Source organism: Mycosarcoma maydis, chromosome 6, assembly GCF_000328475.2.
Source record: "Mycosarcoma maydis chromosome 6, whole genome shotgun sequence".
Lineage (NCBI taxonomy): Eukaryota > Fungi > Basidiomycota > Ustilaginomycetes > Ustilaginales > Mycosarcoma > Mycosarcoma maydis.
In genome coordinates, this window is record NC_026483.1 from 607,228 (window position 1) to 620,789 (window position 13,562).

At 55.7% G+C, this 13,562-nt stretch overlaps 4 protein-coding genes across 4 annotated transcripts; 1 reads left to right on the top strand and 3 right to left on the bottom strand.

Moving 5' to 3' along the window:
• Positions 1 to 113: 113 nt before the first annotated feature.
• Positions 114 to 2,768, bottom strand: UMAG_02690 (uncharacterized protein; the record flags this gene model as incomplete). Its single annotated transcript, XM_011390765.1, has 1 exon — positions 114 to 2,768. The coding sequence occupies one exon, from the start codon at positions 2,766 to 2,768 to the stop codon at positions 114 to 116; it is 2,655 nt and encodes an 884-aa protein (XP_011389067.1).
• Positions 2,769 to 3,864: 1,096 nt separating this feature from the next.
• Positions 3,865 to 7,011, top strand: UMAG_11923 (putative aconitate hydratase; the record flags this gene model as incomplete). Its single annotated transcript, XM_011390941.1, has 1 exon — positions 3,865 to 7,011. The coding sequence occupies one exon, from the start codon at positions 3,865 to 3,867 to the stop codon at positions 7,009 to 7,011; it is 3,147 nt and encodes a 1,048-aa protein (XP_011389243.1).
• A 182-nt stretch (positions 7,012 to 7,193) lies between these two features.
• UMAG_11924 (uncharacterized protein) lies at positions 7,194 to 9,962 on the bottom strand (the record flags this gene model as incomplete). Its single annotated transcript, XM_011390942.1, has 1 exon — positions 7,194 to 9,962. One exon carries the CDS (start codon positions 9,960 to 9,962, stop codon positions 7,194 to 7,196), a length of 2,769 nt encoding a protein of 922 aa, XP_011389244.1.
• A 419-nt stretch (positions 9,963 to 10,381) lies between these two features.
• UMAG_02693 (uncharacterized protein) lies at positions 10,382 to 13,048 on the bottom strand (the record flags this gene model as incomplete). Its single annotated transcript, XM_011390766.1, has 1 exon — positions 10,382 to 13,048. The coding sequence occupies one exon, from the start codon at positions 13,046 to 13,048 to the stop codon at positions 10,382 to 10,384; it is 2,667 nt and encodes an 888-aa protein (XP_011389068.1).
• Positions 13,049 to 13,562: the final 514 nt, after the last annotated feature.

Below are 13,562 nucleotides of genomic sequence, written 5' to 3' on the forward strand. Positions count from 1 at the left end.
ACAGCAGGACGATGAAAGCAAATGAGACAATAGCAAGGTAAGTGGTGTAAGCGGCGCAGCTACTTTCGAGGCGGCTTTGGTCCACGAAAGAACGACGGAAGGAGGTATCAAAGTCAACGACGGTTGGTGGCAGAAATAGTAGTACGTGTAGCCACAAGGGGGGCGCGCGGACCTGCGGGTCGCGGCACGGTCTGCGTTGTATTCAAAGGCAGAAGCTTGGTCGGTGAACTTCGAACGGCGACGGTGCGGATCGAAGGTTTTGCCACCTGCTCGTCCTGTACAGTGTCTGGCTTGTTCGAGACCAACGCTTGTGTATTAGAAGCGATGACGACCGAGGGGACCACGTCACCGGGTGCGATGTTCTCTGCGGCGACAACACGGACCTGTACCAGATCGGCTTCTTTTTGCTGTTTCCGCATCACACGGCGCAGGTGTCGAAGCGAAGACGACCGTGGCGTCAAGCAAGGCGTGAGAACTTTGCTGACTCCAGCATGAACTGTAGCTGCACGTTGAAGACCTACGACCGCACCGTGTACCGCCTTGAGACCGGTCGAGGGTGCCGCAGCACGGCTGATAGCGGAAAGCATGGGAAGCGACGCTGATGCGTTGCTGCCCGTGCTCGGCGATGCGGCTGAAGACCTGTTCAGACTTGCAATCGTGGGTCGCATCACGCTTGGCGAGAATGACGACGCCTGGCTGCAAGGTACGATCTTATGCTGAGACGCGCCAGCGTCAACATCGGTGTTGTTCAAAGTGTCCCCACTGACGTTTCGCTGACTACCAAATCCAGCCAGCGCTGCTTTGGTCCTAGCTTTGATCTCCTTGAGCCTGGCCTGTCGCGCGACCTCGGCTCTACCCAGTCCTTGCGAGACGCTGCTACGAATGCTTCCGCCGAATCGGCTGCTGAGGCTATTGGTGCTACTGTGCTTGCTGCCTTCTGCGACACCGCTCAACGTTGAGACAGCTGTCAGTGGCTTGTGCGTATCACAGTTCATTGTTGTCACTCCGGTAAACTTGTTCCTGGTGCTAGTCGAATTGGTCATACCACTCTGTTCAGCTGATGCCAGATTGGCACGAGAACTGATACTACGCGACATGGCCGCCTGCTGTTGTTGCTGCTTCACAAACGTCATTTCTCTCCTTTGTGACTGTACACCAGTTGCAAGCTTCTTTGCAGAGCTGCTACCGACAAAGGTGCCCTTGGTTGCTTTGATCACCGTCTTGCGTAGTGAAGAAGCTGCACGTGTTGGAGCGCTTTCACCGTCTGTTGTGCAAGAGGATGCAACGCTGAATTTGTACGGCATACCATCGCGATCAGGTCGAGTGACGCGAATGACGACCGTCTTTTTCTCGGGTGGGATCTCGAGCACTGTGTTTTGTAGCGCGTCTTGGTCTTCGGAGACAGCCAGACGCAGACGCTTTGCTCGCGGAGGATCGTTTGCGTTGCTGCGCGAGGTCGAGGTGGTGGTGGTGTTGGTGGATGCCTGTCGCAGCTTGACGATCTGAGCACGTGTGGAAGAGGTGGACAGCATCCGTGACGATCTGGTCGATGAGACGGGCGGTGTCGGGAGCGGACGGCGTTGTACGGGAAGCTTGTGTGTGCTGCTGGAGCGTGCCACGGCAGCAAGACTGCGTGTTGACGTGGAGGCGTCCACTCGAGGACGACGAGAGCTGGAAGTGTTGGCAGTCATGCATGCGTCTGCTACTGAAGCACCGGTGTTGGCGGTAGCTGCTAAGGTGAAGCTTGACGACGCCGAGTCGCTGTCTGCGCTCGATTTGCTCGCGCTTTCCACTTTGTCAGCTGATACTGCTGCCAAGCCTGCACCTACACGTCGAGCAGCATAGTGATTCACAATCGAGTCCATCTTCTGAAACTGTCGCTCATGATGGATCTCGTATCTGCCCGAATGGCTTTTTGACATACCCTGAGACGAAGCCGAAGCCACGAGGTTTTGCCACGTTCCGTTGCCAATGCTCGACATGGTTGCCAGGGAGCCAGAGGTCGCCGATCGTCCGGCTGCGGTCAAACGTGCGTTCATCTCGGCCAGCACAGATGCAGCTGCCGCCGAGAACTGACGCGAAGTGATGGATGGCAGAGTTGAAGAGCTGGTCAAACAGTCGCTGGAGACGCCTTGTGGAAGAGGCAAGCTGGAAAGATCCGGGTAAAGACTCGAATTTCCATCTTTCGCCGCGGGCGTGCGACTCAATTCGAGTATGGTGGCGGTCGATAAGGGCGAGGTGATGCGATCGGCATTGGGAAGCGCTTTGATGATGCGCAGTGGCTGTGTAGATTCGCATTGCTGCGGACCGGACACTGGAGCAATAGTGGAGACTGGACGAGGAGATGAGCAGGGAAAAGCAATTGTGCTTTTCTGCGAGGTGAAGACCCCCTCATCGTCGTCCTCGTCCGTATTCATTCCATCGTCTTGCCCCTTGACCTGTTCGATGGCTTGCACCAGATCAGATATCCTCTTCTGTCTCGTACGAGGAGTCAGTGGAGGATTTGGCAACGAAGCAGCTTCTGCCGATAGGAGCTCGTCGTTGACCGACTCTTGACTTGAGTCACTCTGCCTGCGTCGCTTGACATGTCGTAGGATCGGCACATTGCCCTTTGTAGGGCTATCTATTGGAATGTTGGAAGCAGCGTACTCTTGTAGCCGCTGGATGAGGTCCGCATTCTTGCCGACGACTTTGATACCGAAGCGCCTGCAAAGATTGGTGAGCTGCTTGCGCTTTAGACAGTGGAGAGCGTGTGGGGACAGCAGCATGCTGGTGTTCATCTCTGCGCCGAAGGAACGGATGCGCCTCCGTGCCTGCTAGGTGTGGATGGAAGCTGTGATAGTGATGGTGTAAAGACACACACACACACACACGGATATGCGGACAGTGGATGCGATTGAAACTTGATCCGAAAGGTGCTAGGCTGGGCTTGCTGAGAGGGGAGGAGCTGGCGAGCATGTTGCCTTGTTTAGCAGGAGCTCAGTTGCCATAAGAGGCAGGTTAGGGTTATGTTGGGTAACTTCTACGAGACTCACGACTCAGACTGCAGCGCGAATCAACACAAACACAAAGTGTTGGTCTCACATTCGTGATTATTATGAAATAGAATCACGAATTTTCCTCTTTCACTAATCGCCGATTTCATCTCCCGATGTGTTTCATGCGACGTATTTTCAGTATCGAATCAGCATTGTCGGATTTTACGATATTAATGATTGCTCAAGACACCATTCGTGATTTCATATCGCGGCTTGCTGCCTCGTGCCTCGTGCCTTGTGTCTCTTTCGATAGGGTTACTGCAGCTACGAGCTCCGCATTTTCGTGTTTGAAAGATCAAGAAAAATTAGGAAGAAACTCACGACTCGAGGGCGCCGACCCTTTTTTTCCCGCCTTTTCCTACTCAACAAGTACTGCGCGCTGCTGTACCCGTCGATTTTTTCAAAGCATAAGCGACTGACTCACGCACTCGGCTTTTCGCCGTGTTCACACGAGCAGAAAGAGGCACACAGTCACAAGTCTGTGAGTCGTGAGTGTGATTGTGAATCTGGAATGTCGAATCGTTTCATCTTGAGTCGTCGTACACAACCATCACCTTCTCCTTCTCCTTCTCCTTCTCCTTCTCCTTCTCCTTCTCCTTGTCCTCCTCCTCTTCTTCTTCTTCTTCTTTTCCAACTTCTTCCCTCGTTTCCTCCTGTATCGATCAACTCTGGAGCAGCTCAAGGCAAGGCTGGGACAGCACGATATTTACAGAATCCTTGCTTTTACACCCATCTATTCCCGAGCCTCGGCAAACAAGCCGTCAACACCCGCCGCTTTGCTCCACGCGGTCTCTCCTACACTCCGACACCGATACCTTTGACCACAATGATCGCCTCGCTCGCTCGTGTTCAAAGGAGCCGCAATGGCCTTTCGGTGGCTCACAAGGCCATCGGTTCCACACGCACCTTGGCCACCCCTGCCGCCGATGGCCGCATTCCTACTTTTCACCCATCGCGTGTCCCACCTTACACAGAGCTGCTCACCAACCTGGAAACGGTGCGAGCCCAACTTAACCGTCCCTTGACCTTGTCGGAAAAGATCCTCTACTCGCATCTACGAAATCCAGAGCATGATCTTGCCGGTGTTGGTGCCGATGTCTCCGCAATTCGTGGCAAAAAGTACCTCAAGCTCAAGATCGACCGTCTTGCCATGCAGGACGCTTCCGCACAGATGGCTCTTCTCCAATTCATGACCTGTGGCCTACCACGCACCGCCATCCCTTCCAGCGTCCACTGCGATCATCTCATCCAGGCCTTCGAGGGTGCCGAAGCCGATCTCAAGCGTTCCATCGCATCCAACCAGGAGGTCTTTGCCTTCCTCGAGTCCGCCTCCAAAAAGTATGGCATCGAGTTCTGGGGTCCTGGCTCCGGTATCATTCACCAGATTGTTCTTGAAAACTACGCTGCCCCCGGTCTCCTCATGCTTGGCACCGACTCTCACACGCCCAACGCTTCCGGTCTCGGATGTCTTGCCATCGGCGTAGGAGGTGCTGATGCCGTCGACGCCATGACTAACACGCCTTGGGAACTCATGGCTCCAAAGGTTCTTGGCGTTCACCTCAAGGGCGAGCTCAGCCCGTGGTGCACTCCCAAAGACGTCATCCTTCACCTCGCTGGCAAGCTCACCGTGCGCGGCGGTACAGGCAAGATTGTGGAATATTCGGGCCCTGGTCTGCAGACGCTTCCCGCCACCGGTCTGGCCACCATGTCCAACATGGGTGCCGAGGTTGGTGCTACCACTTCTGCCTTCCCCTTCACGCCTGCTATGGGCTCGTATCTCGAGGCCACTGGACGTGCCGAGGTGGCCCGCGCTGCCGAAAAGGCAGCTGGTCAGGGCTTCTTGGCCGCCGACGAGGGCGCCGAGTACGACGAGCGCATCGAGATCAATCTGTCCGACCTTGAGCCCTGCCTCAACGGCCCTTTCACCCCTGATCTCAGCACGCCCCTTTCCGAGTTTGTCAACAAAGCCAAGTCAGACGCCCGCGACCATCCTGTCGAGCTGAGCGCTGCATTGATCGGCAGCTGCACCAACTCTTCCTACGCCGACATGGCGCGTTGCGCGTCGCTCGCCCAGCAGGCTCGTGACCGCGGCATGAAGGTCAAGTCGAGCTTCGACGTTACCCCCGGTTCGGAACAGGTGCGTGCTACCGTAGAGCGCGATGGCATTCAACAAATCTTGACCGATGTAGGTGGACGCGTTCTCGCCAACGCCTGCGGTCCTTGCATTGGCCAGTGGAATCGAAAGGAGTTGCAAGGCGAGGATAATGTCATCTTGACTTCGTTCAACCGTAACTTTCGTGGACGCAACGACGGCAATTCCAAGACCTGGAACTTGCTCGCTTCGCCCGAGATTGTCACCGCCATGGCCTTCGCTGGTCGTCTCGACTTCAACCCTATGACCGACAGTCTCACTGCTCCCGATGGCAAGCCGTTCAAGTTTGAAGCTCCACAGAGTGACGTTCTGCCTGCCAGCGGTTTTGCCCAAGGCAACATTGACTATTTGCCCACGCCCATGCCCGAGCCACAGCCCAACACCGAGGTGCTCATCAGCCCCACCTCGGCTCGTCTCGAGCCTCTGGAGCCTTTCTCGAGTCCGTTTGCTGCCACTGCAGCCCAAGGCAAATACGAGCTGCCCAGCATGCGCTGCTTGTTGAGGATCAAGGGCAAGTGCACCACCGACCACATTTCTGCCGCCGGCCCTTGGCTCAAGTACAAGGGTCATCTTTCCAACCTGGCCGAGAACACACTGATCGGCGCTACGAACGACGAGTTTGATGCGGTCAACGTCGCACAGGATTACGAGACGGGCAAGCAAGACACGATTCCCGGTGTCGCCAAGCTCTACAAGTCACGTCAGCAGCCTTGGATGATGGTCGCCGACCACAACTACGGTGAAGGCTCTGCACGTGAGCACGCCGCGCTGCAACCGCGTTTCTACGGATGCAATCTTATCGTGGCTCGCAGCATTGCACGTATCGCCGAGACCAACCTGCGCAAACAGGGTGTGCTGACGCTGCTGTTCGAGAATGAGGACGACTACCTCAAGATCGGTTCGGGCGATCTGGTCGAGACGGTCAACCTGACGGATCTCATCCGACCTGGAGGAGATCTGTCGACGCAGGTCAAGTTGAAGGTGACCAAGTTCGAGCAGGATGGCAAGACGGTGAAGGAGACGTTTGAGTTGGCTACCAAGCACTCGTTGAGTGCAGCCCACTTGGACTGGATTCGAGCTGGTTCGGCGCTCAATCTGATTCGCGAGCAGGCTGCCTCTTCGTCTTCGTCATTGTCGACTGGCAGTGCTCGAGTGTCGGGTGCGTTTACGGCTGCAGCCAAGTCGGCAGCTAGCAAGGTGTCCTCTGCACTTGGTGGAGTGCGAGGCTATGCCACTGCTGCTAAGCCTGCGGGAGGATCTCGCAATCCCAACGATCCCAACTATGTGGCACCTGCTGCTGATCCGCGTACCGACTCGATTCGTAAGATTGTCTACCCGCCCACACCGTCTTCCTCGAAAGACCGGGCTGGCTTGTCTGCCACCTCGGCCGCATCCGTTCTCCCTTTCGGACAAGACTCGGAAGAGATCCATTCAACCATCACGCGCGCTTGGTTGCTCTACCAACGCACCCAACGCGAATCGCTCGCCGCCTCGCTCAATGCTAAACACGCGCGTCTGCGCGAAGCTCTTGCAGACCTCAAACACACAGACGCTCGCCTATACGCCGCAGCAACGTACAAAGTGTCGCCCAACAAGCGAAGTCCCAAAGAACACCGAAGGCTCGTTCAGCTCGGTCTGGTTACCTTGCCCGGTGCACAGCCCAGACCAGACGCACCATCCGGTGCCGAGCCCAGGAGGTTGGTCAAAGCCGTACCCGGTGGTGCTAGGTTGGAGGGGCTCTTCCCAAGAGAGATGAGGGTCCCCACTCATACTCCTGGTAGGAAGCTGTGGCCTACTTTCGAAGTTCCGGCTCACGCTTGAATGTAGAGGAAATCAATCCCCAATCGTGATTCGATTGCGCTATTCTTGACCCAATCTCACACTCTGATTGCGTTTGCAGATGTGGGGGGGGGGGGGGCGGCGCAGACATGAAACGGAAATGAGAACGTGAGATGTCTCACGTCTGTCCAGCGAATGGCGCCGACGCGGTCCAGCGAAGGGTTTCACCTACCGACACTGGCGTGTCCACTATGGATCATCTTTGTCCAATCTACACTGTTCCAATCGAGCTTGAACTTGGCCTTGATGCTGTGTTTCTCTGCGTCCGATCTGGTTTTCGACTTTGCGAACGATCTGACGTATGCTTCGGCTTGTTCGTTCTCGGCATCGAGGTCTTGCAGTACGCTGCGGATGACGTCTCTTGCAAAGTTGCGATCCAACTTGCCTCTCGCTGGTCCGAGGCCAGCGCCCATTTCGTCCACATCGAAACCAGATCGCTCATCAGCATCGCGTTCTTTCTCCACATCCTCGATCACATGACCGTACCCTGTCCTCCAGGCGTAATCCCACGTCACTGCGAAGTACGGTAATTGCGGAACGAGTGCGCTTCGAAATGCCCTTTGCTGTGAAAATTCTATCGCTTTCCGATGTGTACTCCATTCGCTTCCGACCTCACCCAGACTCTGCTTGAACACACCCGGCAGTCTATGCATGGCCTCGATCGGAACCATGACCGCTTCCATGACTGCATGTTGCTGCGTTCGAATCGATGTGAGCGTCTCGTAAAACACGACCGCTTTACCCGACTTGGCTGCGAGTTGCATCAGGCATTTCTGAAAATTCTTCATCTCGTCCCACGTGTCATCGTCCGCTTCGAGCAAGCTCAGATGGTGCTGCATAGGCACGATATGCAGATGCTCCTCGGCCCCGGTCACAGCTTCGCGATCGGGTATTGACAGGTACGCTCGATACCCGCTGCTGACGAGCGTCACTCGTGGTGGCGTGCAGCCTTGATCGCGAAAACAGAATCGGCATCGATCCAACGCCTTTTGCGTGCGCGCAAAATCGTTGATCGCAAACTGGCGTTTCAGCGCATCGGTCTGCCACTTAGGATTGGCGTACCGCTGCACCGACGAATCTTGCTCGTCCAGATCTGTCGAGAACTGGCGGTCGCTCATGATGTTGCGAGCGAGTTGGGCGTCCATGTCTTTGAGCGAACAAGGTCCAGCGGAGAATCGTTCTTGTCGGACCAGATCGGAGAGAGTTAGCGAATCGTTGGCCGAACTTGAATCGTGCGCCTCCAAGGCCTCGCGAGACTTGAGTTTGCCTTTCGAGGGCAAAGTGTGTGCTGTGGAGGAAGAGTCGGGCGTCGTGAGGGAGCCGACGTCATACATCCTTCCACGAGCGTCCAACGTGGGAAGCACTTGAACATGTCTATCCCCATCTTGGAGAACGGCAATTGAGTTAGAATTGTGCTTCACAACCGAGGAGGTAGAGGCGGCGAAGCCTCCTCCTCGATCACCTGCAGAGCGATGTGCTACGGCCCGCGCCTTTTCAGAGTCGTACTCGGAGCGCAGCGTGTCGAGATTGCAACTGCCCATGAGTTCGGCTTGCATGATTTTGGCCTGCAATTTGTTGAGTTGGTCCGGGGTGAGGATGGGTCTGTCTGGGTCGGACGAGCCGTCATCCAGTACCACGCCCTGCTGCGGTTGCTGCGACTTCAATTCTGTGCGACGCTGAATCACAGGGGTGAATATGCTAGGAATCACTGTGGGTGTAGCTGGCTTGGATGAAGGTGTCTCGAATCCGATACTTCGCGGTGCTCTCGATTGAGCCGGAGGAGGCGTAGATAGGTTGGACGACTCTCCCGGCCTCCGAAAAGCTTGGCTGCTTCCAGGTCGCCATAAATCCCCCCCATCTGCACCGCCTCTATCACTTGCAAGCAGATAGTTCCTCCTCGTGACACTCTGCAAGGTCGGAGTGCTTCGTCCGACCTCCCCGCCTTTCTCCTTCCTTCCCTCTCTGTCGTCGAGAAACTTCCGCTCGGCTTGCGCCTGTTGAAAGTCCTCCAAGCTCGCATACCTCTCCAGCGCTATGTCTTCCGCCCGTCTCCCCTGTTGCTCAGCGGCCTCCATTGTGCGCTTGAGCTTCATCATACGCCATTGGTACCCAGGTGATCCATACTGCGGAGCAACTGTGGCACTGGATGGAACCTCGTACTCGTCGACCGTTTTTCCTTCGCGAAGCTGCGTATTCAGCTCTCGTGAGCTGATCTTGAGTTTTTCCGGGTCTGGCTTTTCAGGTCGAAGAGGTTTGACACGGGCTTTGCCGAGAGAAGAGAAGTAGCTGAACTCGTCGGGATGCTGCTCTGAATCGTGTCGTTCATCGCCGAAGCCGCCCATCATCCAATCGTCCCGTTTGAGCGTCCTAGCAGGTGCAACTTCAACCTCCTTTTCTGAGTCGTACGAATCATGAGATGTGTATGGTAGTGATCCGGAGGTGGGGACAATATCGGTTGTAGTTTGTTTGTCTTGTGCATGCGATCCGTCTTGACCTTGGGCGTTCCGGTCCTTGTAGCTCGAGGATCCATAGTTCGACTCATCTCGTTCGCGGTGGTGGCGGCCATGTTTTTTTTTGTTCCCATGTCTCTGTCTGTCGTCCAAGTCTTCATCGCTGTGCCTCCTCTTGCGCTCGCCGCGCTCCTCTTCACGATGCCTGTGTTGCGTTCTAGAGGAGCGATGATGACTGCTGCGATGACGATCATCTCGATGTCCGTGTCTGCCATCATCCCTGTCTCTGTGACGATCCTTTTCGTCCGGTTTTCTGTCTCTGTGGCTACTGTGACTGCCATGCTCCCTTGCCCCGTTGTCGATATTTTCCCTGTGCCTCCGGCTAGAATCTCGGTGACGGTGATGGTGTCGATCGGAAGAGTGGGCTTCGCCATCGTCGCGGCGCGATGAGCTACTCTTCACGCGGGCAATCTCGTCAGCCATCCTGACTGCAGCTCAGAGGCAGCGCGTATAGGGGAATCGGTTGGACGAGGACAGCAGATGGTAAGACGAAAAGGAATGCTCAGTCGGACGCATGAGAATGACTACAAAAATCCGAGTTCGGAAGTCGGCGCCTGACAATCACGAATCACGAATCACGAATCACGAATCACGAATCACGAATAATTCGTGATTGTGGAGGCACGGGCTTGTTGGTCAGAAATTTACATTCACTCACGATTAGTAAACACCATCTTCACTCGCTCACGAGCCACTCAGCGCAATCCCGTTTCGTGGAAACACCAAAGCGGCAAACATGATTCCGTTTCGAGAACGCAGAAACCAGGCTCACATTTCGAAGCTGTGAACGACCGCGGATTCCAAAAGGGGCAAGATCAGTATTAGGACATTGTCCGCTCTCCTCACCAAATGTTGCAACGCTGTTTGGGGTCAAGAGCCATCCTGTCCCTGCCTGCTTTGCAGCCGAAAGCCTCGGCAAACTCGGGCGAGTTGATCAGCACACCGTTGATGCGGTACTTGTTGGGGCTGTGCGGGTCAGTGCGGATCCTCTTGACCTGTTCGCTTGGCCTGATGTTACGTGCATAGCTGATACCGTATGAGATGAAGAACAGCTGTTCCCTCGTATAGCCAAGACCGGGGAGAAGAGCATTGGCTGCTTCTACGGCTTCACCCCCGGCAGCCAGCTCATCCTTCCACGCTCGGTAGCTCTGTGCCACACCGCCAGCATCAGCGACGTCTTCACCTTTGGTGAAGTTGGATCGCAGATGCAGCTCGCCTCCCTTGCCATCCGAGACGGTGTACGAGTGGTACTGGTTGGCAAGGCACGTCTGACGCTCTTGGAACTCATGGGCAGTGGTTTCGGTCCACCAGTCGCGCAAGTAGCCATTCTTATCGTAGAGTCGACCATCAGGATCGAATGCGTGTGAAAGCTCATGTCCTGCAACAGCACCAAAGGCACCGCGCTGCAGATACGAAGGCCACGAGACGTGGAAATACGGAGGCTGCATGATACCAGCGGGGAAGAGAATGTAGTTGCCTTGAGGCGAGTACTCAGCGTTGACCTCGGCGGGGAACATGTCCCACAGCTCGCGGTTGAGCTTGCGTCCTACCTGGGCCCAGTCGCGCTTGACGGCGCGCGTTTTGGAAGCCAGGCGATTGGCAAAGTAGTTGGACGGGTCGACATCAAGATCCGAGTAGAAGTTGGCCACCGAGACGGCGTCGGTGGTGTTGGGAGTGCTGGGAAAGCCGACCATGACGCGAATGGCATCAGCCTTCTCCTCGGCCTTTTTGCGTGTCTTCTCATCCAGCCAGTCGAGTTCGGGCAGGCGAGATTTGAAGGCTCTGATGACCGAATGGATGATTTCCTCGACCCTCTTCTTGCTGTCGCCCTTGAAAGCCTCGCGCACAAAGTAGCGTCCAGCCATGAAGCCAAGAGCAGCGTTGAGTTGACCCAAGCAGACAGTCTCGCGGTCCTCTTTAGCACCCTCTTCGACGCCTTTGGAATACCTCTCCAGGCGCTCTGCGGCAGCACGCAGCTTGACATTGGGACCCAAGGCAGGTCCGAGCTCTCGAATAGCGGTCCATACAACGTATGCTTCGAGCACTTCGGTCTTGGTGCGCGAGATGAGGGCATCGAGAGAAGTGACGAACTTGGGGCTGCTGAGAATGAGCGTCTCGGGAGTGCGAACGGTGAGTGCGGAAAAGTAGTCGTTCCAGCTGATTGAGGAAAAGGTGTAAGCGAGTTTGGTCGAGTTGATGGGGTTGTAAGAGGCCACAGGGTCGGTGATTTCCTCGGAGTCCGGAGTGATCTTGGCGAGTTGACGTTCAAGCTCGACCACCTGCTCAGCGAGGGGCGCGAGTGGAGGACGTGGCTTTTCGTCGGTCTTCTTGTTGCCTTTTTTGTTCTTGGCAGCCTTGCCATCCTTGCTACGCTTGGCCTCACGGTCGTAGGCGTGCAGACCGTCGGACACGACAGTCTTGTAGAAGTCGACTTCGTCCTGGTCCTCGTAGTAGGCCTGGTCGGGTAGACCCAGGCCGGAGGGGAAGAACCAGGGCGTTGCCGCTGTAGGGTCCTTGACAGCATCTCCATCGACTGTGATCTCAAAGAAGGCAGAAAGACCTCGGCTATGGGCCCAGGCGAGCGCTTCAGTGAGAGCCTTTTGCCTTTCACCCGAGGGTGGAGCAGGGCGCGGGCTCTCGCGAGGGGGATGAGGCTTGGGCGAGCGTCTAGGAGGCTGGTTGGGAGGAAGAGGTTTCTCTGCCTCGTCCGACTGCACGTGGAAGAGGACAGATGGTGAGATGTCAGGAGGGTTTCCCTGTTCGTACTTGCCGTGCTTATGAGGGTGGAAAAGGATACGGAGGTGGTCCAGAACATCGAGCAGCGGTTGCGCACCGAGCTTGTCCTGAGCATTCACGTCGGTGCAAGACTCGTAGTAGCCCTTGAGTTTGGCCAGGTTACGCTGATCAGCCTCGGCCTGTTCATCCTTGAAAGAGGAAAATTCGAGGTCCTTGATGGAAGGAGCATCGGCAATGATCTGTCGGATGATCTTGGCGTTCTCGCTCGCTACGTATTGACCTGCACCGAACAGACCAGCGTCAGCGGGGATGGGATGAGACTTGGCCCAGTTGTTGGTGGTGAAGGCAGAAAAGTCGTCGCATGGGTCTACGGTTTCGTCGATGGAGCGAAGCACTTCGCTGGCCGCAAGCACGCAGTCCTTGGTGGTGCAGATATCGCCGACGGGCGGTTCAGGGTTTGGATTGCCCGGACCAGGAACGGGAGCGGGCGAGGCAGGACGGTGAGCAAGCTTGTGCTGCGATCCGGCAAAGAGGCCGATAAAGATGGCAGCAAGAAGGAGCAACGCGACGGAAAGGATGACGAGGAATCGCTCCAAAGGGCGAAGCTCCTCAGGCCTGGCGAGGGGAGCAAAAGTAGCAGAGACCTGGCGCTTGAAGCGAGTCCACGGCGATTGATGCGCACCGGCACCTGCTTCGCCGTGCTCATCATCTAGAAACGGGCGATCTTCGCCATGGTCATCAGTCGAGGGACGACCGTAGTCGTGGCTCGACATGGTCGGTTGAGACGGGTTTGGCTGTTGAGCAGCTCGAGCTGCTACTTTTGCGTGATCACCACTTCAAAAAGCCTTGAAAGCAGTGTAGATGAGAGCGGTCACAGTAGTGAAGCAAAGAAGTGTCTTGAGAGCAGTGTGGGGTAGTAAAGGAAGGATGGCTATTCGTGATTCATCGTGGGGACATGAGACTACTCACGACTGATTCGCCTCGGATTTGCGAAACGGAATTCGTGATTGTGAATCTTTCTCACCTTCGCACCGAACTTGAAAAGGGCACGAGCCATTCTCACGATTCCCTTTTCTCGTCTTTTCGTTTTACAGTCGTGAGTATTTCTTTTATTTTTATTTTTTGGCATCAGAAACGCAAGTTTGGTTGGAAAAGAGTCGTGAGTCTGTGTGAGTCGTGAGTGTGGAGGTGTTCGTGGTCGTTTTTGCTGCATCAGCAGATAGATCCAAGATGACTTGTCTGCTTGCTATCATCTCCTGTTTTGAGAGCAACAAGAGGCATTCGTTT